At 44.4% G+C, this 23,576-nt stretch overlaps 2 protein-coding genes across 2 annotated transcripts in view; both read right to left on the reverse strand.

Annotated features, from left to right (window-relative positions):
- LOC147619608 (putative serine/threonine protein kinase IREH1) overlaps nt 1-21,250 on the reverse strand; it is a 119,438-nt gene extending 98,188 nt beyond the window's left edge. Inside the window, exons 1-5 of the mRNA XM_086773279.1 lie at nt 20,732-21,250; nt 18,767-20,635; nt 1,883-1,962; nt 1,575-1,766; nt 45-1,418 (exon numbers count right to left, since the gene is read on the reverse strand). Coding sequence (XP_086629405.1) covers nt 45-1,418; nt 1,575-1,766; nt 1,883-1,962; nt 18,767-19,871 — 2,751 coding nt within the window. The 5' untranslated portion in view covers nt 19,872-20,635; nt 20,732-21,250. The remainder of the gene's footprint in view (nt 1-44; nt 1,419-1,574; nt 1,767-1,882; nt 1,963-18,766; nt 20,636-20,731) is intronic.
- LOC147619612 (uncharacterized) lies at nt 15,114-15,884 on the reverse strand. Its single transcript, XM_086773399.1, has one exon. The coding sequence runs from the start codon at nt 15,867-15,869 to the stop codon at nt 15,114-15,116; it is 756 nt and encodes a 251-aa protein (XP_086629525.1). The 5' UTR covers nt 15,870-15,884.
- Nucleotides 21,251-23,576: the final 2,326 nt, after the last annotated feature.

Consider the following 23,576-nt stretch of genomic DNA (forward strand, 5'->3'; position numbering starts at 1 on the left):
ACAGTTTCTAATGCAAAAGATTTACTATAGGAATTTCAAAAGACCTGTGAAGTATCTTCTAGTTCTGCAAAGCTGTTTCGTTCTGCCCATAACAAATCAAGCTGGCTCGTTCTAGGAGTCGTTAGAGACGAACAAGGAGTCCCGCTTCCTGCAGAGGATGATGCCACACCTTGATCTGTTTTGCCTCCAAGAAGACGCTTGAAATTTATCAAGCTAAGTCCTCGCGGATCCTCCACGCTCACGGCATCATTGATGCACATGTCATCCAATCTGTCCATGGCTCTTCCCTGAAGGTCATTGGATTGTGGTGAAGCATTGTCAGATCCATCATGTGAATTGAATTTGAGTGGTCTAAATCCATTCAGACTTTCATCCGCTACCATTTGATTACTTTTCGGTGTGTTCAATTCTGCTATTTTCTCCAAGTTGTCTGCCAGCATTCTAAGCCGTTCGTCTAGGTTGACTCCTTGAACATCACAAGCATCTGCCAGGGTACACCGTAGAGAATGAGGCTCGAGGTGTGAAGTGCGAACCTCTTCCTCACAAATCCTACAGATAACCAACTCTGGCTCTTCCTTTTCTGAATCTTTCCAATTCAACCAAGGTGCCTTTTGTGCCTGTTTGGAGGGTGTGGACACCAGGTGCAAATCCATATCAGCTAGTTTACCCTCTGTTTGATCCCATGTGCCTTGTACTTGGGTCACTGCGCTCTCCTCAAATGCTTTCATAGCTGACCCTTTTGCAGAGAGATTAGGGTCACTAACCTCAAAGCTTTCAGAAGTAACAGCACATGATTTCTTAAGATTCACTAGGCGATTAGCATCAGATTTACCAATTTTTGGTGAGATAGGCCGCTGGTTCTTTAATTTCCCTTTTTCTAGAGCAAATCTATGCTTTCTTGTGTGCTTAGAGATTTTCAGCTTAGGCAATCCTGCATCCATTCTAGCAGACTGTTCTAGAACCTCAGGGAGAAGCTTTTTGGTGCCCTTTCCCCTTTTACTTGGGCTGGATGACAAGGTTCCCTCGACCGATGGAACTCCCTTCAAACACTGCTGAATTTTGTGTAACCCTTCCTCTTCCGGGCTTGTCTCCTTTTGAATCTGAAGCAACCTGGTGCATCGTGTAAGTATGAAAAGCATTCGAGTGTGAAGCTGCTTCAACAAGCCCATGGGCAGCTCCTGCCGTCGCTCATCAAGCTCATGAACAATGCTTTCACACTCTCGACGGAAGTCCAAAGGTGAAAGCTTGGTACATCTCTGAGCTAAAACTAGGAGATCCTCAACATTCTCCTTCCATTCTGGGAATGAATCAGTATTGCGGTCAAGAATCTCAATCAGGTCTGCTGCAAAAAACTTGAGCTCTGCATCCACTTCTTCTTTGGCAGTATTGAATCGTGCCCGCAAAGCAGCCAAAAGCTCCTGTGGATACACCACTGGTGATAAATTAGAATCTACGAATATCTTGTTCTTGATGTGCAAATTATTGATGTGTTGTCATGTGGCAAAGAGACAATATATTCTTACGCTTTTTTCAAGAGACAGATGTGAGATCAACCCCTTGAAGAAATCACTTACCTCCAAATCATTGTCACTATGTGGCCGGTGAACATCATGTGGACGCCCACCTCTAGGACCCAACTCATGTGAGAAGCTTTTTATATCCTTGGGCCACTTTTTGAAGATGCGATTCTGCGTGACCTGCGGTGTAGGCTGTTGGAATGTGGGAGATTCTACTTCTTTTATCACATCCAACTGTTTCCCAGCACCCTGAGGACCAGAAACAATGACATTATGGGTTCAATCAAACAGAGAAAATACATAAATGGCAACGCTGCTGATTTAAGTATCGTCATAGCTGCAACTCAAAGCAGCAAAAAGCATACCTCCACGTCAAAGCTTTCATCAAACTCATTGTTAAGATATGATAGAAGGGAAGATGGAACCTTTTTCTCCGTAATGTCATCTGGAGAATAAAATTTTCAAAGAACTTAGTTTTTATGAAGACAATGCAACTAGGAAACACAAGGTTGCAACAAAGCATGTCTTGACGGCACGTGCATTTTATTTTTTTTTGGGTCATTACATATATGTGACATGCGGGTGGAAGCTGAATCGTGATTAACGCTAAGCACATGAGATATTAACGCTCATATACCTTGCAAGACACAATAGAGGAGCACAAAGAGACCTTAATTACTATATATTGCCAAAACATGAATATATACAATGATGTTCACATATCTACACTACATCTGAATCGTGCATGATGTGCAAACCTAGCTACATGCATACCAAAGGTTCTTGGATGTCCTCCACTTGTGCATGCTCTAACGCACAAGAGAACTGCCTATCATGCTAATCCACAGCTTCTCTCTGCTCCAGATGCCTTGGTTGCCGCTGCCCCTGGACATGGCTCTGAAATCTATATCTTTGAATCCCCAAGAATGACCCTTGACCTCCCTTTGAATAGGGATCTGATGGCAGGTCGGATGCAGGTGTTAGCATTATTCATCTCCTGGTAGTGTGCCCAAGTTGTGTATCAAGGGTGCCCAGATTTATCCCGGGCAGCACCTTATTTTTTTCCTCATGTTTAGGCCCTTGTTTGTAGGGTTGGCCACCCATTATCACATGTTTATTTCTGTCCAGTCGTGAGACTTTTTCTGGAGCAAGTCGGCCAGCTTATCTTGGGGCCATATAAGGCTTGCCTCCTTCTCATTTGACTCACCTTGACAGGGGCTTCCAGGCCCGGGTCCTCCCTCAGGGGAGTAGTCCATCATGCCCACACATACGGGGACCACCCCTTGCACAGGGCTGATTGTATCATTGCTTCTTCATCATTATGCAGATTTGTTTTCTCTCTCTGTGCCTATGTCTCACGCTTTCCGTTGCGCACTTTTGACAACAAGTTGGCCATCCATTTTCAGGTCATAAAGCATCATAAAAAATGTCACCAAACATGTTCATATTGTGCTCAATAAATGTACCAACCGATGGTGCATGTCCTCAGCAACTCTAGATGTCCATATAGGGCTGTCAAAACTTCCCAACTGGTCCACACTCACCCTCCGATCTTTGCCAAAAAGGTGGCTGCAAGTGTGAAGGATGCCCACATAACACCGGATTAAGGTGTGCACGTGACATCCCCTCTTGGCATATGATACACCTTTGCTCCGCTTCTATTCTTTGTAGGCTCTGCTCCAACCTTGTTAGCTTTGTCTCACTCCCTCTCCAAACACATTGACTCTACCCTTGATAGAACCTCAACTAAAGATACTGCCTCCAGAAATATTGCACCATTATTAGTCTCCTCATCCTTCTCATCGGACTTGGAGAAACTCACCGAAGCAAGCTCTCGCACCTACACCTCGAAAACTAGCTTGGGCTCTAGCATCTACATTTCAGGCAACTGTGCTTCTGCAGGATCTTCACCCTTGGTGACAGCGTCCTCCAAGAGCTCCAGTTGTCTCGAAAGCTCTCCTGCACTCAAGGCAACATTCTTAGTCCTAAGCTATCCTTCAACCCTTGGTAAATCCACTTTGGTACTTACATATCGTGCTATGCTAGTTGCCATCTTGCCAAATTGGCTCATGATGTCCTTGAGGTCCATGCTCACATGTTTCCATTCTCCTTTTCTAGTTAGAGACATGCTTGACATGCTTCTTCCTCCCGTCATCGTTCCTCATGTTCTCACTTGCATCAAGCTTGGCATGCTTCTTCTTCTCATTTGAATCGGATGTCATGTTCTTCTTGTTGCTCACATCGAAGTCATCTACGAGGAGTTCACCCCTCAGACGATACAAAGTGTCCCACTCATCGCATTCCATTTGTCGGTAGTGCTGTTGCCGGATCTCATATTCCGACCATTACTCCTTTATCTTGTTCCCCATCTAGACACACTAGACGCTAGGTATGTTGAGACATATGCTGAATGAATGAGACTTGCCTGCTTAAGGTTTGGCCTAATCTGCATTCAAACAATTGCTACATGCAAGACCTATGCAGGGAACCCTAATGCACATGAACAAAGCTGGCTGCAATCGCAAAAACTAAAACCTAATTTGGCTGCAAATGCAAGAATGCAGACCCTAATTTGTTACATACAAGAACCCGTGTTGTCAGAGCATAATGAAACCCATTGGCAGGGAGCATTGCTATGTCCGGGAGTCTGGCTTGAAATCCTGGGACATTGTCTTGCAAAGTAAGTGTTTTTCATCGCAATTAGACTGGAACATAGGGCATGTACTTGTGCTAGGATATTCTCTTTTTGGCTGTTGGGAAGTGTCTCACAATGGCACTACTTGATTTTGGTTGTGGCTGGATTTTTAGAGCACCAAAGGTGATGCTACAGATGGGTTTGGTCAGACAAACAGCTTTCAGGGTATGGCTACTTTTTGGTTGCTAAGACATATCTCCTCTGGTATGGTCTGCCGCTTTGTGTCCTAAGATGTTGACCAACTTTCTATGCCTAAAGAGGATTCTTTAGATAATGGTTGCTCAGATCGTGGATTATGCTACTTAAGGGCATGAGCTCTTAAGGATCAGCTTATGAGGAATGCTACAAAGAGTAAAACATGTTAAAGGCTACAAAAGAAGGAAGAGATGAGCAAAGGGGAGACAGAGGACTTAAGGTCAATATTTGTATATTTTTTAAATTCTTAAATATTATGTTCAGGTTATGGATAAAAAAGTTTGGTAAGATGCAACCTTTGATACCGACAACGTTCATGTCACCTTTGTTTTCTGGTATTTTTTGGTTGCCGCCTCTCTTGTGTATGGTTTGGGGGTGTGTGCAACCATACTACAACGAGGAGATTGGACAGTCCAGTCCGCATCTTGCTCATAGAGGTTATACAATGAGCTATCTACTACCACACTTGACACAGAAGGAAGAGGTGGACAAGGCGATATGTGACAAAGTTCTTGTGTTGCACTTTGGAAGGGCGTCTGATGCTATGTGCATGATGCAGATGGATGACATTGTAACATGGATACATGGGTGGAGTAGCGCAATGTAGAGTTATTGTGGCTCAACAATGGGCAAGTATACTCCGAAAGCGAACCAAGAGCTACTAGGTTGGATTATTCCTTGTTTTTGCAGGTTTTTATCTCTCTTTTTTTTTGTTGGAGATGTACTACTCCAAGAGTGGGTAAAATCTCCTTGCTTGCACACACAATGGTTCCGTGAGAGTGGATTGGTCATGTTTGACTCATAGTGCATAGGTCTCTAATTCTTGTTTTTTGAATTTTAAAATTTTACATTCTTTTTTAAGTTTTCCATTGGAAGTGCCTATTTGGTTGGGTTGTGGTGACTTAGTTAAGGCCACCAATGAGAGGGGTTCTCTCAGCAAGTACTTTGAACTAGCCCAACTCACATGGGATTGTGAGTGTTTATTTGATAAGAATATAGAGACCTCCAGTATCAAAATTAAAGATTGTGATTGACCAACACATAGTGTTGCAACAAGATGTATTAGTCCGATTTTGTTTCATTGGACGACTCTAGGTTTTACAAGAAAGAAAAGTAATTAGTTTCATTTCTTGAAGATCCTCTTTCATGTTCTTTCTAAGGTTTGGATAATCTTAGAATAAGGTCCGTAGGGATCAATTGATTCTAAGATTCGTAGTAATCTTAGAGTGAGGTCCATAGTGATCTCTGAGTTTAGAATTTACCGAACATAGAGGAACCTAGGTGTTGATGATGTTATGTTCAACGTGACTTCTTGTAAAGATAGAGTACGGTGCTACTCTACCTATGTCATCACCCTGTGTTTTTCTCTGGACAGTGTGCAGGTGTGCACGGGGACATGGTGGACAGTGTGAATGGCATCAGGTTGGAGTCAAAAAGGGAGCCCATGTGTGGACAACCCCAAGTGTGAAGGGGGCCAAGTGATTAAAGTCTTCTCTCATAACCCATGGGGACAAAGGGTTTTGGAGGGGACAAAGGTTTAAAAGCCTTTAAAAATAAAAGAACCCTCCCCCCTTTTTAGGGGATAATCGTGGCCTTTATGTTTTTCTTAGAGGGAGTCGAGCTGCAGCAGGAGTGGCATGTGCTTTTTGGGGAGAAAACAAGGCTGGCGAGCTTTGCTTCCAGGTGTGCTTCAGGGCTGCGCTTCAGGCTGATCGTGGGGAGAAAGTTGGCACATAGGCGGCTATAGCAAAGAGGTGCGCTTTTCTCTTCAAGAGGGGCTGGCGGCTGGACTGGAGTTACACGCAGGTGCTGGGGATTGTGGGAAAGCAGGCGGGCTAGTTGAGCAGCAACACTGGCTGGTTTTTCTCTCTCTAAGCACACAGTCGGGCAGCAAGGCTTGCTTGGTCTTTACTTGTGCACAGGCCGCTGCAGCAGAAACGCACAGTGGATAGAGAGCAAGGCTGGACTGTACGTTGGTTAGGTGGGCGGTGCACAGGGGCTGCACAGCAGGTGTTCTTCCTCCTTGCAACAGGCTGGCGCACAGGGGCTACATCTGCACGCTTTCCTTCTCTCTCTAGGCGGCTGGCTGGGCTGCAGAAAAGTACAGTTTTGGATTTCACGTGGTCAGGACTGCTTGCCGACAGGATTGTTCACTCTCTTGTGGAGGGTGGCAAGTTGCAGGAGAAACAGTAGAGGGAGGGCTGAAGCTGCGGTACATGCTCTTTTCTCTCTCTCTCTCTCGCTTGGTGCACAGGAGGGCTGGACTGCAGGCGCTCAGGGTTGCGTGCTCTTCTCCTAGGAGGTCAGGGGCTGGTTTTTCATGAACATAGACATCATGATGATGGTGTTCAACTGATGGAACTTTCAGCTTCTCTATGCTTTGGTTCGGGACTGTTTATGGACTGTTTTTGTTTGGCTGCAAATTCAGCTATGTGCTTGGGTTTTTGGCTGCAAGTACAGGTCATTTGGTTATGTTTCTTGGCACGGGAGTGATGCAAGCTCGCATGGCTGCGTGCTCATGGAGCAGATTGTTTTCTTCCTGCTAAAAAGGAACAGAGGGACCTACAGCTATGGGCATCTCTACGTTGCCAGATGTTTCATGAGGGAACAGGTAACTTGATGTATGCTGTTGTTGGCACTATTGTTGAATGGTGCCATGAATGTTTCTGTATGGAAACAGGACAGAAGTTTCAAAGGGAAACAGGCCTAAGGGTTTCATGTGGAAACAGGTCGTAGGTTTCTCGAGGAAACATGTATTTGGGTTTCTCCAGGAGATAGGTCACATGCAGGCAGAGGGTACAGGAATGGACACATGTTTGGTACAGCCTTGCTACTGATTGGGCAGGGGACAGGGAATCCATGACAGAGATGGATAGTACCCTTGGAAGGTAGAGAGGGTTGGTACAGTGTGTCGACTGTATGGTATGCTGTGCTGTGATACTCTTTTGAGAGACAGTTTGGGAGTCTGTGTTGTGATGCAGGAGCACTGGATGTGTCAGGGTGTGATGCTGTTCATAGTGTGAGAGGCTATGGATGGTTGTGGCAGCCTTGATCATAGGAGAAAGCTTCTGTATGCAGATTCATTGTGAGAGAGTCTTTCGATGTGAACAATGGCTGGATTTGTTTGTGGATGCCGAGTGGACAAGAAGCCATGATGCAGGTTCTTTGCAGGCTTCAGGAGTTCTACTGTGACGGCTGAGTTCCCAGCCTTATTGTAATCAAAGCTCTAATAATCAATTAAAGAAATACCGCAAGGGGCGCCACTGCGTTTTGGGGCCAATCGGTGTCCGTGTACTGTTTGCAGGAGCACTCTAGCTCCCCCTGTTTGTTTTCCTTTTCTAGGTCCTCAATGGTGTTGAAGTGTTTTATGTGCGAGTGTTTGTTTCACTGCCCTTCATGCCGGTTTCAAGGTTCCGTTGCCGGGACACATCGTCGACTTTCTCAAGGAGGCAAGCCCGTGGTTGTCACATCAAAAGCTTCAACATGAGGAAAGTGAAAAGGAAGTGCAGAAGACAATGCAAGGTTGTGTGTCTTTGCCTATATGAGGTGAAGAGCAAGAGCTGAAGATGAAGCTCAGGAGAAAAGACACCAAGGATAAGAAGTAGTCAGCCAGGAGAACAAGAAGCAGTTGAAGTGTTATGGTGCAAAACATTCGATAGTTTGTCACCGGTCGTATCTTCACGGAGGCTTCATGGGTTCGGAAGACAGTTTCTTTCCATGTTTAGCAGTGGTGATCTACTATGCTTCATCGAGGACTTGTGCTTACCACTTGGGTGGAGTGCAAGCAGGTTTTGGGTGCCTGAGGATGTATCAGATGAGGCTCAGATGGAAGTGGAGGAACTTGACGAGGTTCTTATTCCTGAGCATATACTGGCACATAAGGAAAGAAAGGTCCAGGGTAAGGTTTCCCGTCGCTATCCTGTGAAGTTCAAGAGCTGTTCACTGATGGATACGAAGTGGATGGAGGAGGTTCACTGATGGATGCGAAGTGGATGGAGGAGGGTGACTTAGCAGATTCACCTCAGGAGTTGCAGCTTTATCTTGATGCCTATGAGTTGGAGTCGACTCTTGTTACGGCTCATTCAAGTTCAGCAGAGCATAGGTCTGGAGCATTGCCTGATGCTCAAGAGGGGGGTAGCACCTCCGCTCCCTTATTACAGACAAGCTCAGTTGTCATCTAGGAGTCGCTTGGTGACATCTTCGTATTCACCCGAAGGTACTGAGGCTGACAGTACATCTGCTTATATGACTTCTATGATATTGTGTACTAGTCACATGAGATGGTAAAGTTGGATATGGTTCATAGTCGGCCGCACCTTGAACTATAACTGCAACTATGGATAACTCTATGGAGGGCATAAGTCTTGCGGGCAGTCCTAGAGTTGGTTTGGTTCATGGCTATATGGATCGAACTCTATTTGTGCATGTATGCATACACTTTTTGAGGTAGAGGTAATTTTGTATTCTGGTGCCATTGGATCCTGGTACCATTGAGAATACATTGGGAAATACTCGGCATTGTGTTGAGTGCTGCATGTATGTTGGTATGATACATCAAGTGCTTTATTATGTTCATGGATGCACCACTGGGTGTGACTCCTGCGGGATGGCCATGAAACATATGTGGGAAAGTACTTAGTGGATGTGTTTGGATGCATTGAGTGCTTGCATATGCTCATGTTGTACCATCAGTCGTGGGTCCTGCGGGATGCCCATGGGCGTAAGGCTTGCGAGCAGCCCTTAGACTGTTACTTTGGAGTAGGTAGAGCATCTTGAGGAGCATATTGTTTGCGAATGCAAATATGTGTCATGCATATGTTTGTCATATCTAGAATGATGCATGGTTTTGTTTTTGGCTAACACAGTTAACGTGTTTCCATTTGATTTTAGACTTTTGCTGCAGGTTCTGAAGGAACAAGCAAGAGGTGTTTGTCACTTTGGCGTGACAATATGGCTTATTGTGCAGGATGATTGTATTATCACCCAAATGCATTGGAGGGCCATTATTTTTGTCATCTGGGGATTCTTTACTCATAAGATGCCTTACTGTGCCATTGAGTGCAATCGAGGACGCTTGCTATTTTTCAAGAGGGGGGTATGTCATGACCCTGTGTCTTTCTCTGGACAGTATGCAAGTGTGCACGGGGACATGGTGGACAGTGTGAATGGCACCAGGTTGGAGTCAAAAAGGGAGCCCATGTGTGGACAACCCCAAGTGTGAAGGGGGCCAAGTGATTAAAGTCTTCTCTCATAACCCATGGGGACAAAGGGTTTTGGAGGGGACAAAGGTTTAAAAGCCTTTAAAAATAAAAGAACCCTCCCCCCTTTTTAGGGGATAATCGTGGCCTTTATGGTTTTCTTAGAGGGAGTCGAGCTGCAGCAGGAGTGGCATGTGCTTTTTGGGGAGAAAACAGGGCTATCGAGCTTTGCTTCCAGGTGTGCTTCAGGGCTGCGCTTCAGGCTAATCGTGGGGAGAAAGTTGGCACACAAGCGGCTATAGCAAAGAGGTGCGCTTTTCTCTTCAAGAGGGGCTGGCGGCTGGACTGGAGTTACACGCAGGTGCTGGGGATTGTGGGAAAGCAGGCGGGCTAGTTGAGCAGCAACACTGGCTGGTTTTTCTCTCTCTAAGCACACAGTCGGGCAGCAAGGCTTGCTTGGTCTTTACTTGTGCACAGGCCGCTGCAGCAGAAACGCACAGTGGATAGAGAGCAAGGCTGGACTGTACGTTGGTTAGGTGGGCGGTGCACAAGGGCTGCACAGCAGGTGTTCTTCCTCCTTGCAACAGGCTGGCGCACAGGGGCTACATCTGCACGCTTTCCTTCTCTCTCTAGGCGGCTGGCTGGGCTGCAGAAAAGTACAGTTTTGGATTTCACGTGGTCAGGACTGCTGGCCGACAGGATTGTTCACTCTCTTGTGGAGGGTGGCAAGTTGCAGGAGAAACAGTAGAGGGAGGGCTGAAGCTGCGGCACATGCTCTTTTCTCTCTCTCTCTCGCTTGGTGCACAGGAGGGCTGGACTGCAGGCGCTCAGGGTTGCGTGGTCTTCTCCTAGGAGGACAGGGACTGGTTTTTCATGAACATAGACATCATGATGATGGTGAAATTTAGAGTATTATTAATTTTATGGAAAATATGGGTAGAATTGATTTTTGTAAATCCCATGAATATTGAATATATTTCACTTGAGAAATTTGAGAAAGAATATGAAAATATCCATCAAGAAAAAGTACCTTTAACTAGGCCAAGCAATTGTTGGTAGAAACTTAGAAAAGTCCCATCTGTATCGAAAGTAGAAAACGGTATTAAATGTGGATGAGATGTGATGTGATATAAATGGATGTGGATGTGGATGTGATGAGATGCAGATGAGATGCGATGTGATATAAATGGATGTGGATGTGAAGGTGATGAGATGTGAATAAGATGCGATGTGATGTAAATGGATGTGGATGTGAAGGTGATGAGATGTGAATAAGATGTGATGAGAAGGTGATGAGATGTGAATAAGATGCGATGTGATGTAAATGGATGTGGATGTGAAGGTGATGAGATGTGAATAAGATGCGATGTGATGTAAATGGATGTGGATGTGAAGGTGATGAGATGTGAAAGGATGTGATGTGATGTAAATGGATGAGAATGTGATGTGATGTGATAGATATGCATGTGAATGAATGTGGGATGTGAATGGGTGTGATGGATTTGAATGGATGTGACGAGATATGAGTGGATATGGTGAGATGTGAATGTGATGTGGATGAGATGTGATGTGATGAAAATGGATGTGGATGTGGATGTGTATGTGATTAGATGTGGATGAGATGTGGTGTGATGTAAATGGATGTGGATGTGAATAAGATGTGATGAGATGTGAAAGGATGTGATGTGATGTAAATGGATGAGAATGAGATGTGATGTGATAGATATGCATGTGAATGAATGTGGGATGTGAATGGGTGTGATGGATAAGAATGGATGTGATGAGATGTGATTGGATGTGGTGAGATGTGGTGAGATGTGAATGTGATGTAATGAGATGTGAATGGATGTGATGAGATGTGGATCTGGTTAGATATGAATGGATGAGATATGATGTGGATAGATGAGATGTGATGTGGACTTGGGTAGATGTGAATGGATGTGAAGTAATATAAATAGATGTGAACATGATGTGATGATATGTGGATGTGATGTGGATCTGAATGAATGTAGATGTGATGTGAATGTGATATGAATGGATGAGATGTGATGTGGATATGTTGTGATGTGATGTGATGAGGATAGATCTGATGAGATGTAATATGATGTGATTGGATGAGAATGGATGAAGGACGATGGGAATACATATGACTGGATGTGGAATAAGCAATGTGAATTGATGTAGAAGAATGTGGAATAACGAGAAATGATGTGGAACAATGTGGAAAGATGAGAGTTTGTTAGAAACAGTATCTATGAAACCTATTTTTAAATGACTGTTTTATGTCAAGAATGCTGGGGAAGCATTTTGACCATCTTGTGAATGAGGTCATGGAGACCTAAGTGATAAAGTTGCAACAGCTGACGGCGGAGAGTCAACGGAGGACGTCTCGCGTAGCAAGGTCACTTGACCAACCTCGCTTCGATTTAAATGGTGAGCTTTCGGTACGGTGGATGAGGGACCAAGGAAGCGGCCTATGAGTAAAGCGCTAGGTGACCTGGCCCAGGAGCTTAGAGGGTGCTGACCATACGGTGCTCGGGCTCTGGATCGCCGAAGATACCCACGCGTGTGTCGAGGAAGAAAATGGATAAAGGTATTAGAGTTGTTTTCTAAAATCGGGCATGGATTTGGTTGATTGGCCTTGCTGGTCCTCAAAATGGATAAGTCCATGGCTCTTTTATATGGATCTGCTGGTTGATCTTGCTGATCTTCAATGGAGAGTCCATCTGGATTTTCTTATGTGATTATATTCCCGGGTACTATGAGCTAGGAACTATTGAAAAGGCCCCTGAGTGAACAGGTGGTGAGCATTATGGTTGCCGTGGTGGTTTTATTATAAAGTTCAAATCCAACCATAACTCTTGGGATATTCTAAGTAAGATATGTTGGGAGTTCCAGCTCTCTTGCAAGGTCTCTTCCTCCTGTAGGAGAAATTTCACGATGCGCAAGAGTGTTCAAGGTGACTATTTGCATGGATTCTTTTAATTAAATACCACGAGTCACGTGCCGAAGTTCCACCAAGGATGACATCATATTCAAGGGAATTTGGGGTTGCATGGAATTCAAACTCCATAATTTTATTGATTGTTTTAGTAGCAAAACTGAAGCAGCTTCCTCTTTTTCAACATTGAAGCTTGGTTTTATTCAAGGGAATTTGGGGTTGCATGGAATTCAAACTCCATAATTTTATTGATTGTTTTAGTAGCAAAACTGAAGCAGCTTCCTCTTTTTCAACATTGAAGCTTGGTTTTTTTATTTGTGGATTTTGCCTCATTAAAGTATTGGTGAGTATTGGAGAATGCTCAATGTAAAGAAAGGTTGCTGATTTATGGGATGAGTGAATCCCATGGCTCTTGCAAGTTGGCAAAGAGCATGTGTTGAGGTGAAAGGCTTGTCCAAGCAAGGGGCAAGCATTGTGGGCAAGGAAAGGAGGCCATGAATGTGCACATCAAATGGAGGGATGTGCTGATTTGCTCATGAAAGATGAGCAATGTTTGGTGGAAGCAAGAGGAAGCTTTCACAAGGTATATCACCTATGGTTTCTTCCGTCTGTGTTGAAGTACCCTTGGAAATGGATGCATGCAAAGAAGGGCATGCATATTGGAGCTCAATGGTGAGCTCATGTGGCCATGTTGATGGCTAAGGAGTTACCTTTACTTGGAGGTTCAAGGAGGCAAAGATCAAAAGCATGCAGTCTGAAAGATCCCTGCCCCCTCCGCGCAACGAATTCTGGGGTGCTAGCAGCGGAAGTAGCACTTCTTGTGCAAGGCAGAGCCTCTCACTCGGGTCCTCACCCCCACGGATATCCGGACAAGGGACTTATCCCTCGGTTCTTCCAAAATCGAACCCAGAAAAACTTCCCTCGCCCAAAAAACACGGGTGATTCTTCTAGAATCTTTTATTCTAACGTAGTCAAGGTCTTCACTAACCAAAATGATCCAACCAAACCCATAAATCTCATGGTCAGATCAAGGAAGAGACTTACAATTGGATAGAGACCAACGCTTTTTTCCTCTCAAGAGACATAGCCGTTGATTCTTTTCCATAGAATAAGGACTATCCGAGATTTACTTCATCTATCGTAACATAACAGAAATGAGTCTCACTTTAGGGATCCATCAGTAGCCAACCACCCAACAACTGTAGTGATAGGATCCATTTAGAAATTTCGTTATGTTTTGCCCCAGGTACCAGGAAAAAGAGTTCCCAGGCCCCCTAGCCGGCGCTTCAAGCAAACTTCAAGATAGTCACACCACTTACACACCCGATATGAAAGTGTCTGTTTCACAGATTCAGCTGTCTTTAAAACAATCTTTTAATGAAAACATAGTATCACTGATTCAGCTGTCTTTAAAACAATTGCCTGTTTCACAGATTCAATTGTCTTTAAAACAATCTTTTAATGAAAACGATGGAACTTTCAGCTTCTCTATGCTTTGGTTCGGGACTGTTTTGGGACTGTTTATGGACTGTTTTTGTTTGGCTGCAAATTCAGCTATGTGCTTGGGTTTTTGGCTGCAAGTACAGGTCATTTGGTTATGTTTCTTGGCACGGGAGTGATGCAAGCTCGCATGGCTGCGTGCTCATGGAGTAGATTGTTTTCTTCCTACTACAAAGGAACAGAGGGACCTACAGCTATGGGCATCTCTATGTTGCCAGATGTTTCATGAGGGAACAGGTAACTTGATGTATGCTGTTGTTGGCACTATTGTTGAATGGTGCCATGAATGTTTCTGTATGGAAACAAGACAGAAGTTTCAAAGGGAAACAGGCCTAAGGGTTTCATGTGGAAACAGGTCGTAGGTTTCTCGAGGAAACATGTATTTGGGTTTCTCCAGGAGATAGGTTACATGCAGGCAGAGGGTACAGGAATGGACACATGTTTGGTACAGCCTTGCTACTGATTGGGCAAGGGACAGGGAATCCATGACAGAGATGGATAGTACCCTTGGAAGGTAGAGAGGGTTGGTACATGTGTGTCAACTGTATGGTATGCTGTGCTGTGATACTCTTTTGAGAGACAGTTTGGGAGTCTCTGTTCATAGTGTGAGAGGCTATGGATGGTTGTGGCAGCCTTGATCATAGGAGAAAGCTTCTGTATGCAGATTCATTGTGAGAGAGTCTTTCGATGTGAACAATGGCTGGATTTGTTTGTGGATGCCGAGTGGACAAGAAGCCATGATGCAGGTTCTTTGCAAGCTTCAGGAGTTCTACTGTAACGGCTGAGTTCCCAGCCTTATTGTAATCAAAGCTCTAATAATCAATTAAAGAAATACCGCAAGAGGCGCCACTGCGTTTTGGGGCCAATCGGTGTCCGTGTACTGTTTGCAGGAGCACTCTAGCTCCCCCTGTTTGTTTTCCTTTTCTAGGTCCTCAATGGTGTTGAAGTGTTTTATGTGCGAGTGTTTGTTTCACCGCCCTTCAGGCCGGTTTCAACCTACCTTTGGAGTATGTCGTTGCTCCTTTTGTCCGATAGGATGGAAGTGCCTTGGAGAGTTCTTGTTCGCCCTAAGCCTCATCAAAGCTTCCCTCATCCTGAGCATGATCAATGGGCTCCTCATCCTCATCCACAGACGGCTCCTCCTCCTCATCATCATCATCAAACTCATAAGCCTCGGTAGCAACTGAGCATGATGTCCCAACATGACTAGAGGATGGCTGGCCATCTGTAGAGGGTGGAGCAATCGAAAGAGGCTCCAAAGCTTCATCTGCCTCTGCAATAGCCTCTTGCAAATCTTGCAAGGCAATCAAGCGCTCCCCATCTTTTTCTTTGTTAAGCATTTCCAATGTGATCTCCATTCTCTCATAGCCTCTTTCTTTGATCTTGGAGATGAGCCTCAAGTTTGTGTGTATGAAAACCAGCTTCTCCATATGAGAAGGGAGAAGCTTGCTTCTTCTCGTAGTATGAATGAGAGAAAATCTGCTCCAATTTCTTTCACATGGGGAGACACATGTGCCTTGAGAAACCACCCTAAGTGTAAGAGCTTGTAATTTGGGTGTGCAAGCCCCAAATGTCTCCAACCATTTCACACCTTCTTGCATTCTTTTCTCATCATTTGCAATGGGACGAGCAAATGTGCCACTTTCTCGCTTATACTTGTCCAGCTCATCAATGAGATCTCCTTGCAAGGCCAAATCACCCTTAGTGTACTCCTCCAACAATGTCATCCATCCATCATGCACCTCTGAGTCACTATCTTGCTCTTTTCCTTTCCATACACAATGCAAGATATAGCCCACAGCATGCAACGGTGTGTGCATCATTTCCTATCTACCAATGCATAGGTCTTCGATCTCTTTCATCTTATTGGCCTCAATGCCTTGCATGTTTTGCACTTGCTCTACCATACGATCTGTAAGCTCATACATGAGGCCCATGGTGGCTCCTTCCCTATCAGTCAAGTGAAGAATCTTCAAAATGGGAGTGCATATCTTGATAATGGTTCTTGCCTCTTGCCAAAAAGATGCAGAGAACACAATGTCTGACACCTCAATTGCCTAAGGGGTCTTTGATGCCTTCATTTTTACAAATTTATCATCAATCATCAGCTTGCGCACACCCTACATACATCTCTTATCCAAGAGAATAACTAGCATAATAAAAAAGTATGCAAACCGAGTTGCAGAAGGCTTCACCAAGTCCTTGCTGAGTTTTCTAAACAATGCCAACACTGTGGACTTTCTTGTGACAAATGTGACAACTTGAGTTGCTTGGTTTAGATAAAAGAATCTACGCACTCCAATGCCCTTCCCCCTGAGCCCTCTTCATACTTCAAGACTCGTCACTCAAGTTTTGTTCAATTTTGTACATTCCATGCATTTTGGCAAATGCATGGAATGTACAAAATTGAACAAAACTTGAGTGACAAGTCTTGAAGTATGAAGAGGGCTCAGGGGGAAGGCACACACTTGACAAAGTTCAAACCGCGCACACAGTGGCCAAGGCCCACTGGCAAGTGCGCGCACACACACACACACACACACGTGACACAAGGTTGAAACTTTCAACTTCAAGACTCACGAGAAGGGGAAAGGGGGGACGCAAGCAGAAAAAAGGAGGGTAAAATGTGCATTGTGCACTGTGCAACAGCCAAGCTAGAAGCTACAGTCGTGGGCTTCAAACTTAAAAGTTCAGCAGCCAGCTTTTAAATTTTCTTACCTTAAGGCTTAGCCTACCGCTTAAGTGCTTGGCAGCTCGCTTTGATGTTTGCTTTGCTTGGGGGGCATCAACACGGTCGCGTACAGTAGCCGCACTGTGCAACAGCACGCACGTCAAATCGGAAGCCAAAAGTTTCGAAAAAGCCCCAAATTTTAGGGCACCATACGGAATAACATTTCGGACATTGGTGGACGCGGACATGGGCGGACGTATAGAATTCCAAGCAAACGCGTACGAAAAAAACTATGCTTTGATTTATGTCCGTAGCCAACAGTCTACTATTCAGTCAACAAACCCTTTGAAGCAAAAACTAGATGGTCTCCCAGCATAGTTTCCAGACATCATCATGTAAAGGGACGATCTCCCGCCACAACTCCCACCCAGTCGTCCTAAGGATCATCGCATTGAGTTGGTACCCAGGTCAGAACTGACTAGTAAGTTCCCCTATCGCCTTTCTAAGGCATTGGAGGGCGAACTGGAGTAGCAACTTTACTCCGAGTTGGATCTATCCAACCCTCATCCTTGCCCTTTGCTACACCTATCTTGTTTATGCCGAGGATTACCTTTTTAGGAATATTGTCGTATGCCGTGGCCCCATTGTGAGCCCCAGTCCAAGACATGTCAAGCACGAGCTTGAGCTACGTAGAACAGTCTCCGTAGCCATAGAGAGTATACATGTGTCAGTCCTCTTACCCACTTGGAGAATTAATCCGATAGGTTCATGTAGAAGTCAATCTTAGCTTAAGACAGTGCATTAGCAAGCATGTAGAAGTTTAATCATGTAGATGCATGTTAAGCATGCCTATGGGCCAGCCAAAGGCCAACCCATCCCATGGGGCACAATAGGTAACATGACCAATCCATAAAAGGGGCTAAGGTCCAGTCTGCCAGCGTTAAATGCCCACAGGCATTAGTCGGCCAGCATCCGGAGCCTCCATACTTCAGTCAGCCAGCATAAGATGCCTATCGCATGAGTCGGCCAGCATAAACATTGGACAGCAGTAAGGTGCTTGCAGTCAGCCAGCAGTAAAAAGCACACAAGATGTTCTGTGCAGCATTAAATGCTGTAAAATAGCATTTTATGTCCCATAAAAACAGGCCAACCAGCAGCATAAGTCCATATAAAAGCAAGGGCTCAGTCCAACCCATAAATCACCATTCATAAATCAGTCTACTATAGTTCAAGAATAGTTATGTGTGCCTAGAGCCTCCAACATCTTGAGCATACATTCAGCATTCAGCACTTTACTATGCTATAGCCCCAAGGCCTCCATGAAGAGCATTTTTCAGCGTTCAGCACTTTACTATGCTACAGCCCCAAGGCCTCCATGAAGAGCATTTTTCAGCATTCAGCCAGTATATGTGCATCCCCCAGTTCTGGGTTTACATAGTGGCCATCGAAGAGCTATTCAAAGGAGCTTCGACAGCATGTGGTTCAGCCTGCGTTCGGTCTACTTCGTCCTTGTGTTTGGCAGACCTAAATCATCTTTCATACTCATTATACAAAGTTCTCCAAAGAAATATAAGCAAATACTCCTGCTTGCTTGCAGGGGGGGCCCAAAGGATAATTGGGACCCAATACTGTGTCAACTCTATCTTCTCTCTCTCTTCTCTTCTCTTCTCTCTCAACTAAAGTGGAATTGCATAAACTCACGGGATTAAAGAAGACTTTGTTGTGCGTTACGATGATCAACCTTTTGCATGCTACAAGTAGTGTGTCCTTTGGTGTGAACACCCCCTTAGGGTGTGAACAACCCTTATTAAGGTCTAGGTCAAAAGATGAGGCTTGATGCCTATAAAAGCAATATACATGGTGGAAGTATTATCATAATTCATTCATCATTGTGTTGTGCAATCTCTCTCCATTGTGCTCCCTCTCTCTCTCTCTCTCTCTCTCTCTCTCTCACACACACACACACACACACAAGCACCATGTAATCTCAACAAAAAAAATATTCAAGCAGCTACTATATTTCTATTCAAAAAACAAAGCATACCTCACCTGATTTAGGAGGGACTTTTGAAAGGTCTTGTGCAAATAAACGTTCGCTTTCCACCTTCTCATTCCCAGTAGAAGCAACAAAATTGCTAGAATTAAAAACCTGTCCAACCAATGGGATTGCAGTCTGATCTGGAGGCCTCCTTCCAGAATGGCCCCTCTGAAGCCTTTGTGACTCAGCTTTAGACTTGCATCTCATGTTTCCTTGTGAGATTTTGGAAGTCAGGTCTGCATCACAATAGCTTGCAATGGTATTTGTTTTGCAATGATCACCGTCCCAGTTACCTGACATAGCCTGAAACTTGCTTCTGTGTACATCACCAGACTCTTCATGAACCAGACTTTCTAGTTGAGAGCTCTGATAGAGGGCCTTATCACTTCTCTCCACACTAGGCATTGCCTTGTCACCTTTCAAAGACCTACTTTCTAAAGCAATTGCTTCATTTTGACCCTCTGTACCATCCTTGTACAAAGGCCCTGACCGCGTCTTAATGCGATTAAGCCCAAGAGAAAGAGACAAGGATGAGCTATCAAGGTCAGAACTCTCATGAACCACAGCTTCAGTCTTATGCACCATTGCAGAAACCTTGATTTTGCTTTCACCCTCTTCTTCCAACCTTCCTTCAACTTTCTTTCCAGGGCTTGAGATACAAGCAAATGCCTCAAATGATTTCTGTATGTCCAGGTTGTACTTGCTGGCTTTCCCACTTCTCTGTATTTTGGCATCTCCAGCTCCTACTTGTTCAGATTTGACAAAAGCAGTCTCATTCCTTACAGCAGTGCTGTCATCCTGTGGCTTTCTTGTACCCTTCTCCATTGTTTCGCAGGGCCCCTTAGGCAAGCAGAGATCTGTACGATCGGATGTTTGCACGATTCCAGCAACCCCTTTCTGCTCAGCCTTATCATCAAGTTTTCTGGTTTCCAAAATCTGAGGACAATGTACAGGTCTGCTGTAATCTTTTGCCTTGCTTTCACACCCTTCTTGCTTAAAATCGCTCAGAGCCAAATCATGCGAATCTGATCTAGAGTCGGAACCATGTTTGCCATTCTTAGATGCCTCCTTTTGCTGACCTTTGAGCTTACTGGTAAGTTTCCCAAAGGGCCCCATCCGGGATGGAACACTGGTGGGGTATGTGCTTCAGATTACAGGGTGCCTGGGTAGCAGCTAGCCACGCTTGCCATCATCAGCTGCTTGCATAATCCAAAGGGCTGCCGGAAAGAGATGTTAACTCTGAAGAGAATATGACTGTTTCTTCTTGCAAGTTGCATGCGGCCAGGAATACAACCCCCTCTTATGGACAGTCCCAAATCTGTTCCTGGCAAGAGCCCTCAAACACCTCCTTTGGCACACCTATGGCTCCCACTTGTAGAAGGGACATCCCTAAACTCTTTGACAGTAATAGAGGTAATCAAAATTCTTCAAAGACAAGTCCTGAAGTCAATTATTAGTGGTAGTTAAGATCCTCTGGAGCTCAAAAGTATTTCCACTGTTAGGCCATCCTAATTGCAAAAAATTAGGAGAGATGAGTCCACAAACTGTCATACTGTGTAGCCCATTTTAAACTGATGAGATCGCCCAATGACATGGATCTCGCCCTGCTGGAGAAGAACTCTTGGGGCTCCTGGTTAGTTATGACGGATCTGTAGACGGCTGCCAATATAACGGCTCCACTGAAAGGGGGTATTTCTTGTTAGCTAGAGAGCATCCAAGATTCCGTGTTCAGCGAAGAAACCACTTCGGCCTTGCTTGAGATTATCTCGGGGTGAAAAACCCACTTCGAGTTTGCTTAAGATTTGTGTCCACAGCGAAGAACCCATGTCGAGTCTGCTAAGCGGAGCAGAACTTACTTTTGGTTTGCTTGAAATCCATGTCTGCAGTGAGAAACCCACTTGCGGTTTCAGGTCTCTGATTCTCAACAAGGGAAGAAACAGCGAGTGAAATTGAGCGCTGAGAAGGGCATGGCGTACCTGAGTTCAGACGCATGCACGTGGGTTATGGCTTAGATGAACAGCTGCGCGCGGTAACTCCACGAGAAAACCAAAACCTTTGCTGTCTTCTTCTTCTGCAGACCAGTGTGCGCCTAACGATTCTACAATATCCAGCCCAGATTTCGCACCGACATTGCTGCCACTCTCCCGCGCCCAAAGCCCAGCGCTCCCCTTATCCAGTTGTCAATCCACCATTCCTTCCCCACTTGCCGGACCAGCACTCGGTTCTCGCTTTCCCCAACCTTCTGCTCTTCCATCACACCTCTTTCTGCCCCTTAATCTTCTCCATAACCCAACAGCTAATGCTCTACTTACCCCTTAATCTTCCGGCTAACCTAACGGTTACCCCTAATGACCCAACTAAAACCCGCGCTTTCTATGAGCTTTCAAAGAGAAGTCCTCTGCAAACAGTGAATGGCGTCTCCCAGTTGTGGAACAAGATCTTACAGAAGGATCATCTCCCGCACAAGCTGCTACCCAATTGCTGTGTGACCCACCAGAGACATCGTTTGAGACAGGAATGCCAACTTGGTGACGTACAGGGGTGACCTCACCTTGGTCGGCGACTACCTACTGGGGCCTTTTGGCTGAAGTACATACGCCACCTGGCTCCTGAGCTGTGTGGCAACAAGATCAAATATAGGGCACGTTGGTCTCTTTCTTCCCAGGTTCTTCTTGCCTTCCACACTTCATCGCCTAAACAATGGGATCCTCGCCATCACCATCGACCACTTGATCAGAGACCAACCCTTACATGTTCCTCAGACTTTGGGGGCGCCTTTCACATGCGCACACACTCACGAGTTGTTAAGCTTTGGGTTTCCCATCTCCTTAGGGAGCTTGCACATGGGCCATGGGCTCTTCGTGGCCAATGTGAAAAAAATCGACACTATTAAGTCAATCAAGCCATTCATGGGAAATGGGGTACTAGGATTGAACAAATCGACCGGGGGATGAGCACATTAGTGCTAGGGGCAGTCCGATGCACTGCGGTGGTGGTTCAATCCAAGAAGAGGCGTGGGGTGGGGACGGAGGCTGGAAAGAGGTCCCAGGTAAGGGCTGCAAGCGATTAAGGGGAGAGAGAGAGAGAGAGAGAGAGAGAGAGAGAGAGAGAGAGAGCAAACCACTTTACCTAGACCACAGGGCTTATGGTGGTCAAGTGTGATGCCTCCCTTACATGTATGGGGCATTGCCCATTGTTGCCCTGAAGAGAATGACATGGACAAATATTGTGTAGTTCATTTGCATCACATGCACTGACCCTCTTTTTTTTTGGGAGGGGGAGGGTGTGGGTGTGGGTGTGTTTTGTATTTTGGTTTGCTCTTTGTGAAATGATCATTAGAGGCAACATAATCTCCTATCATCATGGGAGCACCATCTAAGTTCAACGACTCTTTCATTTTAGTACTCTCCTTTCGAAGAAGGATGAGAGTTTTACAAGAGATGCTTGATGAGAGTTTTACAAGGGATGCTTTCTAAAATCATTTCCTTCTATGAGTTACACACAATGCATCTTATAAGAAAAGTGTGATCATGAGCTTTTCTTGTGGGATGAAACCTTTGAATAGTAAAGCTACTTGTTGGCCTTGTCTTGACTTTTAGCTTTCTTGTGTTTTAAACTATAATCCTTCTTATCTTTCAATTTCACAAAGTTGCATATTCTTGTGCATGTGTGTGTGCATGTGCTTTGAAGCTCATTATAATGCAAATTCATAATTTCTTAATGTGACGAAAAAATCAAGTTCATTCTAAAATGGCCTATGAGGTAAAGAATATCAATCAAGTTCTAAAAGAAATTGCATGTGATGTATATAAAACTAATGGAAAGCTAACAAGTTGGAAATAGCCTTATCATATGCAAGAAAGAGTTCTTCTCAAGTGAAGTAATGTCTTATACACATCTTTTCAAATGTAACGGCTAAGAAACAATAATTTATATTCATGAAGTTGATGGCAAATTTCAAAGCTCTAAAAATATTTAAGATTATGTAAAGGAGCTATTTTCAATACGTTTCGCTTGTCTCGATCAAAGAGTTTTCTAAACACACAACATGACTTTTTGATTTCAGGCCCATGAAGCAATAAGTGTGCTTTGAATTGAAAAATATCAAACGTTATGTTTAAGCTGACCTAGTTTACTTTAAGCCCTTGTGTCATTTGTGCTCTATCCTTGTTGTATCTTCTTGTCTAGGTGTAAATCCTAGCTATTAATGATCTTGAGGAAAATTTAAGATAGCTTTGTAAATTGGCTTTAAGTGTGCCCCTGCCCCAATGAACGACTTTACACTTCACAATTTCTTCCTTAGCACATAAGAGATGAAAATGTCAAATTCTCAAACTTTAATCCGTTTGAACCAAGAGTCAACTCGCTATCGTGTCTAGATGTTTTTCCAATCAAAACCAAATGTGTACTATTTCCTGCCATCTTTGTAACAATCAAAATATGCTTTGAGGTTGTGTGTGCTATATTGTTTCCTCATTCAAACCCTACTCTATTGATCATCATCTAACAATGCCATTATCACTTTATTGACCATGTGAGGTTTCCCTTGGAGTAGTCTCCCATTCATATCTTTATTCATCAAAGATAATTCACTCTCTTAAGGTAATTGAAATCTTTACGTAGAATCTAAAATCTTTTCTTCAAACCTAGAATAATCCAATAAACATATAGTATAGTATTTTCATGTGTTTATAATGTTGTTACATGATATTTGCAATCCAAACATATGCAAAACCATTGTCACATTATATTTTTATACATTTCCAAAAGATTCGAGTAGCTCATCCTTGTCATATCATAGATTTTTCTTCTAATTGAAAT

Source organism: Cibotium barometz, chromosome 33 (assembly GCF_041138505.1).
Source record: "Cibotium barometz isolate CiBa-2024 chromosome 33, ASM4113850v1, whole genome shotgun sequence".
Taxonomy (NCBI): domain Eukaryota; kingdom Viridiplantae; phylum Streptophyta; class Polypodiopsida; order Cyatheales; family Cibotiaceae; genus Cibotium; species Cibotium barometz.